Here is an 18090-nt window from a genome sequence, read left to right on the forward strand (position 1 = left end):
GGATATTTTATTACAAGAGTAATTATGCTACATCCTCATGGTACAGCAGTAATTCTGGGGTCTAAACTACCCATTTAGATGCCGTGGGATCCAATTGCACTAAGTACACAAGAAAAAAGCTTTTTTTGTACTTCATGTTGCTAAAACTATGGTAGCACTCAGATTTACATTTCTATTACTTATATTTAATATTTTCCCACCTTCTCTGTAGAAACCAGTGTGGCATTGGCATTGTTAACCATCTATCTTCTGATATTTGTCCAAATGTGGCTGACTGAACAGTGATTCCTGTGAATGGAAACGACACACAGACATGGGTCATTACACCTAACTGGTTCTTAATATGACCCTGAGTCCCCTGCAGTGGTGATGCTCCAAGTGTCATGATGTAGGGGGTGGGGTTGTGGGAATGAACGTTTAACCTGTTCAGTGCCACCCTACGAGTATATTCGGGTCATGACCAATAGTTAAAAAAACAAACTTGGCAGTGAACAGGTTAATTGTTCAATATTCAGTTACACTTCTGGTAGAATTGTCGAAAGAAAAAGAGTCAAACCAAATTGGCAAAGCTTTTGTAGTGTTGAAAAGTGCATGGAATTTGACTGTCAAACAGATCCCAAGTTTGAGGTGTTGTCCACTTAAAGTCATTGGATCTTCAAAGCATTCAATTTCAGGAAGTCACAAGGAAAATCGATTCAACTTCTATCACATTATGTGAATCTTTCAGTCAACGTTCACCATTACTTTTTTTAGGGCTTACAATTTTGACTTTTCATATAATGATATTCTATCAATATGCAGTTAGAGTAAAGTGTGGAGATCTTTTGAAATGCAAGAACATGAATAGAATCAGTGATGAACTTATAAATTGAACGGAACCAAAATATTAAAGCAACCTATGCAACAATGAGATTTGACACCTGTGGTTAATTTTAACATTTAAAGCTAGGGTCTGAGTTACACTTTTAAAGTTGTTCAAATTCCCATTGACTGCTTGGAACATGTTCAGCATGGAGATCCATTTGGGATGATATTGGGAACTTCAAAGCCGTGCATGTGGTGCTCATAGTCAAGTGAAGTGAAGCCAAGTTAATGGTCAATGCGCGAATGCAGTAAGGTACAGGTACAGCAGCATCAAAGGCACAGACTCAGACAACATACAAATACTTAAATTGTACATGAATTATGCAAGGCAGTGTAAAGAAAAGTACTGCAAAAAATGACATAAATTAGTTTAGAGATACAGCATGGAAACAAACTCTTCGGCCCACTCAGTCTGTGCTGAACAGCGATCATCCATACACCAGTTCTATCCTACACACTAGGGACAATTTACAGAAGCCAATTAACTTAGAAACCTGCACGTCTTTGGAATGTGGGAGGGAACCGGAGGACCCGGAGGAAACCCACGCGGTCACCGGAAGAACATACAACCTCCATACAGACAGCAGCCGAGGTCAGAATTGAACCCCGGCCTCTGGTGTTGTAAGGCAGCAGCTCTACCACTGCGCCACTATGCCAACCCAGATCTCTTTGAACTTCTAAGAAAGTAGAGGCATTGGGTGCGCTTTCTCCGTGATTACATCTTGGCCCAGGACAGGTTAGTCACGTTGATAAAGCACAGGAATTTGAAGCTGCTAACTCCTATTGCTGCCCACCAATGAAAACATGGCACGTCGTCTCCCCACTTTCCCTTTCTGAAATCAACGATTAGTTCTTTAGTAGTTATGACGTTGAACGAGAGGTTGTTGTTGCTGCACCACTCAACCTGGTGTCCTACATCACCTCTATCAGACCATCAACTCTCCTGAGTTATCAGATCCATCTGTGGGAGGGAACACAACGACCACACTAGCTTCTATAGTCACCTTAGAACCCATACTACTAGACTGCTGAAGAAGAAATAGCAAACCAAATTTTTACATTCAACATAAATAAGGAGCAAACACGAAACAAATTTAAAAAAAATATATATATTTTCTTAGAAGTGATGTACAATAATATAAGACGTGAATAACATATTACATTTCATGTACAACTTCTTATTTTAAATTTAATAGTAGGAAAAAAAAAGTAAGAAAAGCAAGAAATATAGAGAGAGAGAATATTATATAGCTCGAAAAAGAAAAGAAGAAGGTGGTGTGAACTAAGCAAAAAGAATAGGAGAGAGAAAAGAGAGAAGAAAAAAAAGAGAAATAAATTGAAAGGGATATGCCTCCTTCATATCTTTACCCACCTCTCACCCGGTTCTGAAAATCTAATCAGAATTCTTGTTTGGATAATTAATAAAAGTGGCATTACTGGTGAAAATCACCAGTAAAGGGAAATTAAACTGGGTCGTTGTGGCAATTTGAATCGAGATCTCCAGAATATCTGTAACACTTTATGATTTCATTCTGTGATATATTTGACTCCTCCAGTGCTCGTCTCACCGTGGACCCCCTTGTGCAGTTGTGCCTTTCCTTTGAAGAAGCTCATCATATCTCTTGGCTGTAGGTCAGGGTGGTTGGTATAGAAACTGTATAAAAGGGAAATGACCTCGCTTTCTTGTAATGTTTTCCCACTTTAGTATTATGTTTAAAATTATTTGTTAGTGTTTAATGCATTTCCTTTTTAATAAATAAATCATTTTGTTTTCTTTATTGAGCTCTTTGATTATGAGAAGCTTTTGGAAACTGACAGTTCACTCTCTAAGACTGTAGCGCGTTCCAATGGTCGGTCCTAAGGCCTATATGTTGGTGACTTGACCTCATTGGATATCTGTTGAGTGTAGAAGATCATCACATCTTCCACAAACAGAAAAAAATTAGTGTGGGTAGGTTGGGAGCCTGGGCATTGGGCAGGGCCAAGGATAATTTCCCTCATGCATTGAGAAGGGATATTTATCACTCTCCCGGCAAATTGATATTATGTCACAAAGAAAATACTAGACAATTAAAATACACAACTACTGAGGTATCGACACCCGCTGAATATGTCTGTTAATATATATTGGAGAAGCATCTTTAGCCCCTATTATCCCCTTTAGCCCCTATTGTCTCCCAATTATTCTAAAATAACCAAAGCAGCTTTATAATAATAGCATTCATAATTCTAAAATAGCTGTTTTGCACCTCAACTCTCTTTAATTTTAATTTAGAATATGATATTAAGACACATTGACCTCGTAGTGCCAGAGATCGAAATCGATCTTGACCTTGGGTGCTGTCTGTGTGGAGTTTGCATGTTCTCCTTGTGGCTGCACGCAACGTGTAGGTTTGTAGGTTAACTGACCTCTTAAAAAGAAATTAAGGGAGTCTTAAAGGAGTCTCTCTTGTCCGAGGGCAAATGGGATAACATAGAACATAAACTAGTGTAGTGTAGTAGACTCAGTGGGTCGAAGGATCTTTTTTCATGCTGTATCTCTGAACTAAATTAAACATTATGTCCAGCATGGGGAGCCAGGATAAACATTTTGGATCTGCACATTTATGCTATTCAGGATTATATATAAAATATCACGATTCAAAAATACAGATCAATTGGATAGAGAAATACAGTATTGCATCATGCCAGAGTGCGTGGAGGGAGAAAGTCAAGTTGTGGTAAAATGTTAACAGGTTTTGTAAAGACATTTGTCACCCCCTGTAGAAAGCGTTTATTGTGGATGATAAATAATTAAAATGCAAAATACTGCATTTCTGTTTACATCATAGACCACCAGTTGGGTTAGATACAACCCAGCTGTATTCCATGCTGTTATAACTCAGCTACAGCAGGACTTGGCAGCACCAATATTCATGTTTTAGTAAGTAAGTTTATGAAAGCTCAGTTGCTGTAGATTTAAAGAAGTAAAAGTGATTAAATATGACATTGAACAGATGGAGACTATCTACTTGCCTGATGTATCTGGCTCTAATTGTATCATCGTTGGTTTCGCCTGCCTTGGAGGTGGTGTTTCCAGGGGCTGATTTACAGTCATTTATAAAACACCTGTTTGGGAAAACTATCTGCCGATGGCCAATTTAAAGTGAAAAAAAATCGCAGATGTGCTTTCTTCGTGTCAGCACACTGTAAATATAAGAATAACAGAGGAGAGGGGCGAGGAGATGGTAAATGTTTGTCCAGTCCTCTCCTCCCCGCCACTTCCTTATTTAACATAATTTTTTGGGGATCAGATTCAGGTATTCCATGGTGCCTTATTATATCTGATATTATTTTTAAATGCAATTTTCAAATTGAGATTTGACATTGGGAAAAGTAAGTATGCATGCACTCTCTATTGAGCGTTGATGGAAAATATTATTGACCTGTATTTATTTATTTCTGAAGGTTTTGCTCGTGTTGGATTCCAGAACACAGGAAACCTTCATTTTAAAAGTAAGCAACTTTCTAAAATGTTAGTTCATTCCAGCTTTGTGGTTTAATTCTAATATTGTAATTGTTCCTTGACTATTTTTTTGTTTTGCATATTCTCAATATACTCTTCTTCAAAAATATTTCCATACCTCGTCTTATTCCACACACATCCTGAGCTATTTCATACCTCGTCTTAATTATTCTGCTGTAATGTTGAAAGCGAGTAAGAGAAACAGCACCAATGCTTGCCTTCGCGGATGGTTAATGAGAACCTCTTTGCCCAATGATATACAATATTGAAGCCAGAATGTTTGCAACTTTGCCATCCTATAGTCACTTGTTCCCTTAATAGCCCAGATGAGAACAGATGGACAATCCCATAGATGGTCTTGCTGTTTGATTTATGTCAGGTCCCACTCCAAATAATAAAAAGAGGCTAATGGAATGCTGGCCTAGAACAGGCACAATGTTGCAGCTATACAAAGCCATGCCTAGACTAGACCTGGAGTTCTGTGAGCAACTACGAGAACAATACTTTAGAAAGGATATATTCTGAGAACAATACTTTTGCCTTCCATCACAGTGGGGAATGTGGAGGAGCTGCTGTGGTGGATGTTTATGTCAATTTTTATGTAGTTTTGTGTCCTGATGCTTTCTTGTTATGACTATACGGCTAACCAAATTCCTCGTATGTTGCAAAACGTACTCGGCTAATAAATTACGATTATGATTATGATGATTATGATATGATGGATACATACTGCAGCGTCTGAGACCCGGGTTTGATCCCGACTACAGGTCTGTACGGAGTTTGTGCGTTCTCCCCGTGACTGTGTGGGTTTACTCTGAGATCTTTGGTTTCCTCCCACACTCCAAAGACGTACAAGTTTGTAGGTTAATTGGCTTGGTATAAATGTATATTGTCCCTAGTGTGTGTACAATAGTGTTAATGTGCGGGGATCACTGGTGGGAATGGACTCGGTGGGCCGACGGGCCACTGTATCTCTAAAATAAACTAAACTACTGGTACTAAAAATAATACAACACATATTTTCCAAAATTATATCTGGATTCCATTGGATAAATTATGAGATCACAAAAAATAGCCGTACTTTTGAAAATTTTGTAAGATCAAGAGGTGATTTGATCAGAAATTTTCAAGATCAGAAGGATAATAGGATCAGAAGAAATGAAAACCACTTGGTTTGAAAAACTTTTCTGATTGAGGAGTGCTGGATATGGTTGGGACCATTGTCTTAAAAACTACAGCCATGAATTTTTTGAAATGAAATAGAGAAGAGTTTTTACCACAAAGCATTGAAGAAGTTTGAAACACTATTCTGCAAACTGTAGTTGATGCCAGATCATTTGTGCAAGTATTAAATTGGAGAGTGATAGATTTTCAGTTTACTCGAGGTATCAAGATATAAGGTGAATATATGAATTTCAGACCTCGATCTGCCAATATACGAGAGACAAAATGGCTTACCCCTGTTCCTATGAATTTAAGCACATGATCAATGTTGAACATTCTTCTTAGGCCCCCCTCGGTCATGGCTGACCATGGGTGTCTCCAGGGTGCTATTCCCTATATGGAGGACGCCAGTGCGTGACTTTGTTTAATGTGGGGAGACTGGTGCACAGACAGCCACCCCACGGTCCTTGACAGATCTGGGTCAGGATCCAGTGGCATGGAGTCCAAAACGACCGGAGACCCTTTTCTGCTGCAGCCTTCATCCGCCTTCCCAGCCGTTGTGACGCTCCACTAAGGTCAGCCATCATCCTCCGCCTGTTCCACCGTTGAGATCTTGGTTGGATTGCTCTTTATCAGAGTCCTCCCCCTCGACCTTACCGCCATGGATGGCCCTACCAGGAGCATTGCTCCAGACGCATCGCTCTCAGGATCTCAGGTCCACACAAGCTTCTCCACCACGACAAGGTGACAATCCACAAAGAAGCTTGAACATTCAGTACTGACATTATTGAAGTCCCATCTGTGTTCTCAGATGGACATAAAGATCACATGGCATTATCTTGGAGCATGGAAGTTGTCCCAAGGAACTGCCTAATACTGACTTTCCTCCTAATGTCATTGGAACGCATTTGGTGATTTTTCTCATGAATGTCTGTGGACCATGTTCTATGCAAATTGGATACCACATCTCCATGCATTAGAACAGTGAACATTCATTACCTACAAGGCACTTTGGAACAGCTGATGGTTGCGAAAGATGCTTTATAATCATTAGCTTTAGTGTGGTAAAACATGTATTACATGGACATTTAAAAAAAAAAGAAAGACATAAATTCCTTATGTTTTGCTTTGAGAGGTGAAAAACATTGTATTTTAAACTGGAGTTTGAAATAGGTTTTTTAAAATAAAAGACACTTAATATTTCTCATTATTAACAAACTTGGTTTCAAATTTCAATTAATCCAAATTTTTGTGTAGGGAATGACGAAAGCGAGACCTGTTTAAAGTATTATTCTTTCACCTGTAGAAGATGTCTAAATACATCTTGGCAGATGGGTTAGTAGCTTTGTCTCTGTCTCTCTACTTAACAGCTGTTATTCCAAGTTAAATTAGCCTGGACATTCTCAACTCATTCCCAGCAGCACAAAACTGTCCATAATTCATCACTAATTGACACTAATTGAGCAATCTCTCACTAAGATGCTGTAAGGATGGCTGTTTTGTGCAGTGGAAAAAATCATGCTCATGAGGTAGGGAGTGCTCTTCTGAATTTGGTGTGTTACTACAGCAAATTCTATTCAATCTGAGCTGCACAACAGTAAAAATGAAAGGAACATCATCTTCCCCCAGCCCATTCCTGGACTTGGTACCTTATTCCAGATCACATGTTCATGTGGTAATGAAGTTCCACTTTGGAAGCAAAGAAAGTGAAATGAGTTGGTACACCTCATCGATAAATTTTAATATGTAGTACACCACTTTGCCAAAACAGTTGTTTGTTTTAGGATTCAGTTGATTAAGTATTTCCCTTGGTTGTGGCGCTCCAGCATGCTTCGAAACTGGCTTCCTATAATCTTGGTTATCTTTTAATGATTGTTAAATTAAGTACCCCTTTAGCATACAAATATATTTATCATTGTATTTACTCTCAGTATCTTCTGGTTCACATTTCCCAAAGATGTTGACTTAGTTTGTACTCGCACTGCATTTCAACCGGTACATTTGCTATGTGGGGAGTTACACCAGCTGCAGATTTTCTGGTGATAGGGCACTGCATAGTCTTGGCATGTTCCCTGGCTTTTACTAGAGAGCTCATCTGGTGAGAGTAGGGCGTAAAAAAATACTGTGGCACGATTTGCAATCGACTTGGCTGGTGGTCTTGGCTGGCCAAAATTAAAAAAATCTTTTAAATTTTGAACAGAAATTGCACTGAGCTTGAAGTAATTCTGATATTTGCATAGATAATAACACCGCTGGCCTAAATAAGCAAGCATATTGTGCGCTCCAGTAACGTTAAGTGCAAAAACCTTGCAAGTGGAGGGGTCGTCAGAAGCCAATGAAACCAGTTCCTAAGAAATTTCCATCATAGTTCAATCAAGAAACACAGAGAAGCCTAACCATTGATTAATAGGCAGCAGGGATTCTGACTCATTTAGATATTCTTCATATGTTAGTTTAGACTGTGCAATGCACTCAATTATTTGCAATCAATAACAGGAACCCAAGTGGTTCTCCTTTTTGCTATCCATAGCATTGGACCACAGCTGCCATTTGCTGTGATCCTTTTGATGCCTTAATTGAGATCAGCTATCTGATAGCAGACAGAGTCGGCAGCTGGGACTTTTCTGAATAGAATGTGAACAGAATCCTCTGATAGCGAACACAATATGGAATGAGAAAGCTTATTTAATTATATTTTGCACAGATCCTTAAAAATGTTCATGGATCATGGCTTGTATTTTCAAATAAGGGAATAATTTGGAGTTGAGACTATTTTATCTTTGATTTAATGAAGTACTTGGGGTTTTTTCTCTGGACCAAATGTTGGATGAGTCACAGTGTTATTGATTATAAATAACTACTTACGGTAGGTCGGAGGCTGGGAGTCCTACAGCAAGTAATATGTGCTTTGTTTCCCCAAAATCTTTCCACTAACTACAAGACGCAAGTCAGGGTTATGATAAGATTCTCTCTGCATTTGTGGTCATGTGCAACACCAAAGCACTCACTAAGTTCAGTCCTAACTTGGACACAGTAGCCATCTGATCAGTAGGCGGCAGGGTATAACAGTGACTAAATACACTGCAATAACACCCCAAGGCTTTATCGCCTTAGTTTCAAAAACTTTGACCTTTATCTCCACGAAGGACTACAAGAGCATGAGCATTGGAGCAAATGAACAGATTTCTGGTTGTGCCATTAAGAGGGTAAATGCCGCCCTGTATTTCTCCAAGATTGGTTTGCCCTGAAACCATCGCAAGGGAATATAGAGCCAGAGGAAAGAGCACTCCATCCAAAACCATGTTCAGGCACTCTCCTGACATCCACCCAATCCATGGTGTGTCCCTTGTGCCAGATCCCTAGTTCGTGGCCCTTTATCTTCACTTCACAGTAGATCACCAGCTCAACCCATCCCACCGTAGAGGCTGAGGATGGATTTTGTCACAAGGAGGTGATGGATTACTCATGCTGCTATTGTTTATGTTCTTTCAAGAATGTCCAAGCTACCTAGTCATGGTTAGTGGTCTAACCTGTGAAATTGTTCATTTTTAAAAACCGATAGTCTTTGTGATCAATGGCTCGGGTCTCGACTTGGTCTTCTGCACTCAACCTGAGAGATAAATGCAGACCTTTGATCAGCTTGTACAGTTTTCAATATAATTTACTGTTGGCATTTGTTCTGAAGAAAATAATGTATTATTTTGATGACTTCAATGAGAGAGACAAATAGGGAAGGAATAAAGGAGGACCCGGCGTGGGGGGGCTGCCGTGAGGGAGGGGGGTTGGGGGGAAAAACAAAGGGGGAACTGGCGGGGATTTGGAACTTTGTAAGCGCCCTTTATGGGTGACTATTTGCATACCTTGGCATGGTATGCAAGCAGGGAATTTCACTGTGACTTGTCACATGTGACAATAAAGTATTCAATTCAATAATCAATAGAAAATTTAATGGTAGCTCAGTGCCATCCTCTGTGTGTTGGAGCCAGTTGCCATAAGTCAGAAAGCTTGCGGCACTGAAGGGAAGGCAAAGGGGACTAACTGGTTTTCCAACAGCACGGAATAGCACAGATAGATTCGAGTAGTGCATAAATGCAGAGCACAGGATGATCAAATGCAGTAGAGGTTTAATTGACCTTTCTGTTCTCCGTCAGAGTCTAAGGAAAAGCAGCGAGGGCAACAGGAACAAAAAAACCATCATTCCCCACAGTGTGCCTAACATGGTACAACTGAAGAAGCAAATAGTTTCTGAAGACACCATCTTTCTTTTGCTGCAGCATGCAGAAGGTCGGTATTGAGCTTTGATTCATTCCTCATGATCATTTGCTAACTCGTTTTTGACTTTATCATTCAAACTGGTGTATTTGTTATGAAATGACGCTGCTGAGTTGTTCATGCCTAGAAATGCCAGGTCACGCTACTAAACATTGGCAGGTTGATTAGTGCCTCTTGTGATTCAGCCTGGCATGTCTGATATTTTCCCAGAATCCGTCATTATCAGATGGCATTATCTGCTGCGTAACATCTTCCAGCAGATGTGTTTTCTATTTTCTTTTAAAAGCGACATGCTCTGTGAAAATCAAAAAAAAAACTTCAGATGCTGGAAATCTGAAATAAAAGCAGAAAATGCTTTAAATCTTCAGCAGGACAGGTAGCATCTGTAGAGAGAGAAACCTATCTCAAGCCCAGGTAACATCCTGGTGAATCTCTTTTGCACCTTTTCCATCTTAGTGACATCCTTCCCATTCCTGGATGACCGGAACTATATGGTACTCCCAAGTGTGGTCTCACCAACACCTTGTACAGCTGCATCATGATGTCCCTTCTTTTGTACTCCATACCCTTCCCAATGATAGCAAGCATGCTCAAGATCTTCTTTACTACATTGCCTACCTGAGTCACTACTTTTAGGGAATCATGCTCCCATATTTCCAGAACTCTCTATTCTGCTACACTCTCCAAGGCGTTACCATTTACAGTGTATGTCCTGACTTGGTTTGAAATATCAAAGTACAAAACCTCGCACTTGTCATAGTTAAATTCCATTTGCCATTTCTTGGCTCAGCTTCCCAACTGATCTAGATCCTGTTGTAAACTTGGATATTCTTCCTCACTGTCAACTGCACCACCAGCTGCAAATCTACTAACAATGTTAACTACATTGTCATTTAAACTCTAATGTAGATAACAAACAACAGTGCACCCAACACTGACCCCTACGGCACTACACTGGTCACTGGCTTTCACACCACTCTTTGTCTCCTTCTAGGATAATTTAGTAGCCAGTTGGCTAGCTCTGCTTAAAGTCATAGAGTGATACAGTGTGGAAACAGGCCCTTCGGCCCAACTCGCCCACACCGGCCAACAATGTCCCAGCTACCCTAGTCTCACTTGCCTGAGCTTGGTCCATAACCCTCCAACCCTGTCCTATCCATGTACCTGTCCAACTGTTTCTTAAATGATGGGATATTCCCAGCCTCAACTACCTCCTCTGGCAGCTTGTTCCATACACCCACCACCCTCCATGTAAAAAAGTGACCCCTCGGATTCCTATTAAATCTTTTTCCCTTCACCTTGAACCTATGTTCTCTGGTCCTCGATTCCCCTACTCTGGGTAAAAGATCCGATCTATTCCTCTCATGATTTTGTACACATCTATAAGATCTCCCCTCATCCTCCTACACCCCATGGAATAGAGACCCAGCCTACTCAACCTCTCCCTATAGCTCACACCCTCTAGTCCTGGCAACATCCTGGTATATCTTTCCTGCTTGGATTCCATTTGATCTAATCTTCCAGGTTTGTCTACCATGCAGGACTTTGTCAGTCCTTGCTAAATTCCACAAATACAGTGTCCTCTGCCCATCCCCTCATCAGCCCTCTTGGTGACCTCTTCAAAAAAACCCACTATAAGTTCTATCAGGGACAAGATGGCTCTGTTCCTGCTCTGTTTGTTTATTCAGCAACATATGACTGGTTCAGCAAGGCTAAATACTGTGAGAACTTTACTGTCACTAGGAAAGATCATAACTATGCTCAGCTAATGCACCTTATAATTGAAGAGTCTTCATTTTATTTAAATTTTCTGCTATCACAGATTGGATGCCATGTGTTTACTCGGAATTATCCACTGATTGTTTGTGGATGCCACACAAAATACTCCCTCATGAAATGCAATAACGTTATGTACTGGAACATTGGTTTGTAAGGTTGCATTACTATCTATCTTATACATAACTAAAACTCTGAACTTGTTATCTTCAGGTTTGTGCAGTCTTTCTATTTGCGCAAAACCGGTTTACGATAGTGCTACGATTTTCGCCATTTCACTTACTGTTCTCCTGTGCTGCGAGTGCACCTAGTTTCGTTCCGATCAGTTGAATGTGGTAAAAGTTAGCGAGGTTTTAAAAAAATCTTAAAAACCACGCGTGTGCAGATCGATCTCTTCTGCCGTTCAGCGCCGCGCGGATTAGTCTCTTTCCCTGTCGCTCACCGGGTCAGTCCGCCCCTTCCTGCGCCATCGCATCTTTACTGGAGCTGAGGATGGCCGGCGGAGTTTTCCAACCGAATTTTCGGAGGGTCCCGAAGCAGCTCAGCGTCGGAGACCCTGGTCAGTCCAGCCCAGAGTCGGAGACCCAGCCCAGCCCAGAGTCGGACACCCAGTCCAGCCCAGAGTCGGAGACCCAGCCCAGCCCAGAGTCGGACACCCAGCCCAGCCCAGTCGGAGACCCAGCCCAGCCCAGAGTCGGACACCCAGCCCAGCCCAGAGTCGGAGACCCAGCCCAGCCCAGAGTCGGAGACCCAGCCCAGCCCAGAGTCGGAGACCCAGCCCAGCCCAGAGTCGGAGACCCAGCCCAGCCCAGAGACGGACACCCAGCCCAGCCCAGAGTCGGAGACCCAGCCCAGCCCAGAGTCGGAGACCCAGCCCAGCCCAGAGTCGGAGACCCAGCCCAGCCCAGAGTCGGACACCCAGCCCAGCCCAGAGTCGGAGACCCAGCCCAGCCCAGAGTCGGAGACCCAGCCCAGCCCAGAGTCGGAGACCCAGCCCAGCCCAGAGTCGGACACCCAGCCCAGCCCAGAGTCGGAGACCCAGCCCAGCCCAGAGTCGGACACCCAGCCCAGCCCAGAGTCGGACACCCAGCCCAGCCCAGAGTCGGACACCCAGCCCAGCCCAGAGTCGGAGACCCAGCCCAGCCCAGAGTCGGACACCCAGCCCAGCCCAGAGTCGGACACCCAGCCCAGCCCAGAGACGGACACCCAGCCCAGCCGGAGTCAGAGAAGTTGCCGAAGTTGCCAAACAGAAAGCAGAGACTCTGATCCCGGCGGAGAACGACCAGTGACCAGTGCCCGCTGTGAGTCCCCATCGCACCGCCAATTCCAGACACTACCCCTCTGGTCCTCTTCACTGGCTCCTCCCCCCATCTACCGTGATACCCCCCCTCTCCCCCATGGCTCTTCCCTGTGTTTTCTCTGAGCTCACTCTCCTCTCCCCCCCCCCACCCACACACCCCTCTCCCTCACAACTTCCCCACAACTCCCCCACAGCACCCCCCCACCACAACCCCCCGCCCCACATTCCCCCGCCCCACATTCCCCCGCCCACATTCCCCCGCCCCACATTCCCCCGCCCCACATTCCCCCGCCCACATTCCCCCGCCCACATTCCCCCGCCCCACATTCCCCCCCGCCCCCGCAACCTCCCCGCCCGCGCAATTCCCCCCCCGCCCCCACAACCGCCTTGCCCCCACACACCCCTCCCCCACCCATACACCGCTTCCCCCACAATCCCCAGCCCACACACACCCCCCCACACAACCACCGCCCACACATACCCTCCCCCACATATCCCTCCTCCCCCTCCCATATCCCTCCTCCCCCTCCCACCCACATACACATCCCCCCCCCACACCACCCTCTCCCCCCTCGTATATCTCCCTGTCCACACATACACCCCTCCTTCCCTCCTACCCCCCCCCCCTCCCCCCCGTCACACACCCCACTTCCCTCCACACCTCCCCATCTCCCCTCCCACACATAAAGAAGAGGGGGAGGGAGTGTATGGGGATGAGGGGAAATGAGCCGTGCCTGCGAAGTTAGGGGCTATGGGTGAGTGGTGGAATATTGCGTTGGGGAATGGGTTGTGTTGGGGGACCAGGCCTCCCATGTGACTGGGACCCAACCGGTCCCACGGTCTATTTATTATTAAATGTGCAACTTTAACCGTTGCATTCCAAATACAGTGACCTCCATAACGTTTGGGACAAAGACCCATCATTTAATTATTTGCCTCTGCCACAATTTGAGATTTGTAAGAGGAAAACTCACATGTGGTTAAAGTGCACATTGTCAGATTTTAATAAAGACCATTTTTATACATTTTGGTTTCACCATGTAGAAATTACAGCAGTGTTTGTACATAGTCCCCCATTTCAATGCACTATAATGTTTGGGACACAGCAATGTCATGTAAATGAAAGTAGTCATGTTTAGTATTTTTGTTGCATATCCTTTGCAGATCGGGTGATTGACAGCCACGAGAATTGACCATTTATTAGCTTTGAAAAACTCCTTTTATTGCTTTAGCAGTATGTTTGGGATCATTGTCTTAGACATAGAAACATAGAAAATAGGTGCAGGAGTAGGCCATTCGGCCCTTTGAGCCTGCACCGCCATTCAATATGATCATGGCTGATCATCCAACTCAGTATACTGTACCTGCCTTCTCTCCATACCCCCTGATCCCTTTAGCCACAAGGGCCACATCTAACTCCCTCTTAAATATAGCCAATGAACTGGCCTCAACTACCCCTCCCATATCTTGCTGTAGAATTTGAGGTATTTGTTTGAACTTGAGCTGATAGTGTCTATACACTTCAGAATTCATTATGCTACTACCATCAGCAAATGTATCATCAAAGAAGATAAGTGAGCCAGTACCGTCAGCAGCCATACATGCCCAGGCCATAACACGCCCACCACCGTGTTTCACAGATGAGGTGGTATGCTTTGGATCTTGGGCAGTTCCTTCTCTCCTCCATACTTTGCTCTTGCCATCACTCTGATATAAGTTAATCTTCGTCTCATCTGTCCACAAGACCTTTTTCCAGAACTGTGGTTGCTTTTTTAAGTACTTCTTGGCAAACTGTAACTTGACCATCCTATTTTTGCGGATAACCAGTGGTTTGCATCTTGCAGTGTAGCCTCTGTATTTTTGTATTTCTCTTCCTTGGTTTGCCAGTCACTTTGCGATCAGTAAGCTCCACAGTGCGCTCTTTCTTCTTAATGATGTTCCAAACTGTTGATTTTGGTAAGCCTACAGTAAGGTTTGGCTGATGTCGCTAACAGTTTAATTCTATTTTCTCAGTCTCATAATGGCTTCTTTGACTTTCATTAGCACAACTTTGGTCCTCATGTTGATAAACAGCAATAAAAGTTTCCAAAGGTGATGGAAAGACTGGAGGAAAGACTAGGTGCTGAGAGCGCTCCTATACCTGCATTAAGGAGGCAATTAAACACACCTGAGCAATTACAATGACCTGTGAAGTCATGTGTCCCAAACATTATGGTGCCCTGAAATGGGGGGACTATCTATAAACACAGCTGTAATTTCTACATGGTGAAACTAAAATGTATTAAAATGGTCTTTATTAAAAGCTGACAATGTGCCCTTAACCACATGTGATTTTTTTATATTACAAATCTCAAATTGTGGAGCACAAAGGCAAATAAATAAATGGCGGGTCTTTGTCCCAAACATTATGGAGGGCACTGTAAGTACCACTGATCATTGCCATTCCCCATAACATACAATATTTTAGTTCTGACTTTTTTTGTGGCTTGCTGCTTCAACACTGCAGGGCATTCAAATCACTGTGACTCACTTTCACAGCACAATCTTATATTTAGAGAAGTCGTCCACCTAACTTTTGATGAAGTTTATTACCCGTCTCATTTTGTCTTCTTGCCTCTATTGCAACCTTTGTTGGAGCATGTGTCTGGTGTTTTCCCAATCTATTATTCACGTGCAAATTTTAATAGTAGTGCTCATGTAAACGCAACTGTGTTTACCGACATCCAAGTCTATGCCTTTAGCAATTGTTACTTAGCATAAACAATCTGTTTAAGTTTATTAAGATTACTTGAACTCCATTTCAATTAGCTTTCTTATCAAGAATAAATGTATTAAATGAGTAAATTTAATAAAAATGGGGCAATAATCAGGAAATAAATTGAGCATTGCAAAACTTCTTAGCTCTTGCTCCAATTTATTGCCCGGCATCTTGCAGTGAGGTACAAGTTCAAGTTCAAGTTCAAGTGAGTTTATTGTCATGTGTCCCTGTATAGGACAATGAAATTCTTGCTTTGCTTATGCACACAGAAAATAGTAGGCATTTACTAGAAAACAGATAAATGTGTCCATATACCATGATATAAATATATACACACATGAATAAATAAACTGGTAGTGCAAATAACAGAAAGTGGTTGCTAATAATCAGAGTTTTGTCCGAGCCAGGTTTAATAGCCTGATGGCTGAGGGGAAGTAGCTATTCCTGAACCCAACATTGAAAGAACTGAGGGGGACCACTCGGCAAGCAGGGTAGGACCTTTGGAGTTGGGAGTGGTAAGGGGAGTGCGGTGGATCAGGAAAGCCAAGGAGCAGGATGGCACAGTGGCATAGTGGTAAAGTTACTGCCTTACAGCACCAGAGACCTGGGTTCCATCCTGACTATGACTGTTATCTGTATGGAGTTTGTACGTTCTTCCTGTGACCACGTGGGTTTTCTCCAGGTGTTCCGGTTTCCTCCCACACTCCAAAGACTTACAGGTTTGTGGGTTAATTTTCTTTGGTAAAATTGTAAATTGTGCCTAGAATGTAGGATAATGCTAGTGTACAGGGTGATCACTGGTCGGCACTGACTGGGTGGGCCGAAGGGCCTGTTTCTGTGCTGTATCTCTAAAGTTTAAAGTGTAGGGGGATGTCTCTTGTTGGGATTTGATGCTGATAATGGAACAGCACAGGCAACAAGTCACCAGGGACTCAGTTAAGGTGTGACCATCTCCTAGACTAATGAGATAAACAATTACAGATGATAGAGATGAAGGTGAATGAAAATGAAAATGAAAAGGAGGGGACGAAATAGGCAAAGGAAAACTAATAACAATGATGTCATATTTTAAATCTCCAAGAACAATTTACTATCTGAAGAAATATGTTGTTAAAACTCAAGCATTTTAAAAATCAATTAATTAATAAAAACAATCACAAGTGCTGAAGGTAGAGAAAAATGCTGGAGAAACTCAGCGGGTGAGGCAGCATCTATGGAGAGAAGGAATAGGCGACATTTTGTGTCGAGACCCTTCTTCAGATTGATGTCGGAGGGGGGGGGGGGGAGGGAAAAAGAAAGGAAGAGGTGGAGACAGTAGGCGGTGGGAGAGCTGGGAAGAGGAGGGGAAGGAGGGAGAAAGCAAGGACTACCTGAAATTGGAGAAGTCAATGCTCATACCCCGGGGTGTAAACTACCCAAGCGAAATATGAAGTGCTGAGCCACCGGGGGATCAGGTTGGTTATTGCGAACTGAGCGGAGGTGTTGGGCGAAGCGATCGCCAAACCTATGCTTGGTCTCACCGATGTAGAGCAGTTGACACCTGGAACAGTAGATGCAGTAGATGAGGTTGGAGGAGGTGCAGGTGAACCTCTGCCTCACCTGGAAAGACTGCTTGGGTCCTTGGATGGAGTTGAGGGGGGAGGTAAAGCGACAAGTGGAGCATTTCCTGTGGTTGCAAGGGAAAGTATCCGGGGAGGGGATGCTTTGGGTGGGAAGGGACGAATTGACCAAGGAGTTACGGAGGGTGCGATCTCTGCGGATGGGGGTTGGGAAGCGGTGGGGGTTGGGAAGATGTGGCCAGTGGTGGGATCCCGTTGGAGGTGGCGAAAATATCGGAGGATTATATGTTGTATGCGATGGCTGGTGGGGTGGAAGGGGAGGACAAGGGGGACTCTGTCCTTGTTACGAGTGGGGGGATGGGGAGTGAGAGTGGAGCTGTGGGATATACAGGAGACCCTGGTGAGAGCCTCATCTATAATAGAAGAAGGGAACCCCCGTTCCGGAAAGAATAAGGACATCTCCGATGCCCTGGTCTGGAACACCTCATCCTGGGAGCAGATGCGGCGTAGACGGAGGAATTGGGAGTAGGGGATAGAGTCCTTACAGGAAGCAGGGTGGGAAGAAGTATAGTCCAGATAGTCATGGGAGCCAGTGGGTTTTGTAGTAGATGTCGGTCAGTAGTCTGTTACCTGGGATGGAGATGGTGAGGTCTGGAAATGGCAGGGAGATGTCGGAAATGATCCAGGTGAATTTGATTGCCGGTTGGAAGTTAGTGGTGAAATGGATGAAGTCAGTGAGTTCTGCATGGGTGCAGGAGGTAGCACCAATGCAGTCGTCAATGTAGCGGAGGTAGAGTTCGGGGATAGGGCCACGGTACGCCTCGAACAAGGATTGTTCGACGTACCCTACATAGAGGCGGGCATAGCTGGGGCCCATGCGCATGCCCATAGC

General features: G+C 43.6%; 1 protein-coding gene across 5 annotated transcripts in view; it reads left to right on the top strand.

The window, feature by feature from the left end:
• The window catches only part of rps6kc1 (ribosomal protein S6 kinase C1), a 163714-nt gene that overhangs the window by 102926 nt on the left and 42698 nt on the right, over positions 1-18090 (top strand). For all 5 annotated transcript variants that reach the window (XM_033025324.1, XM_033025329.1, XM_033025325.1 and 2 more), the window contains 2 exons: positions 4312-4359; positions 9685-9817. In XM_033025324.1, the coding sequence (XP_032881215.1) occupies positions 4312-4359; positions 9685-9817 (181 nt within the window). The remainder of the gene's footprint in view (positions 1-4311; positions 4360-9684; positions 9818-18090) is intronic.

Source organism: Amblyraja radiata, chromosome 8 (assembly GCF_010909765.2).
Source record: "Amblyraja radiata isolate CabotCenter1 chromosome 8, sAmbRad1.1.pri, whole genome shotgun sequence".
In the NCBI taxonomy this organism is placed as follows: Eukaryota; Metazoa; Chordata; class Chondrichthyes; order Rajiformes; family Rajidae; genus Amblyraja; species Amblyraja radiata.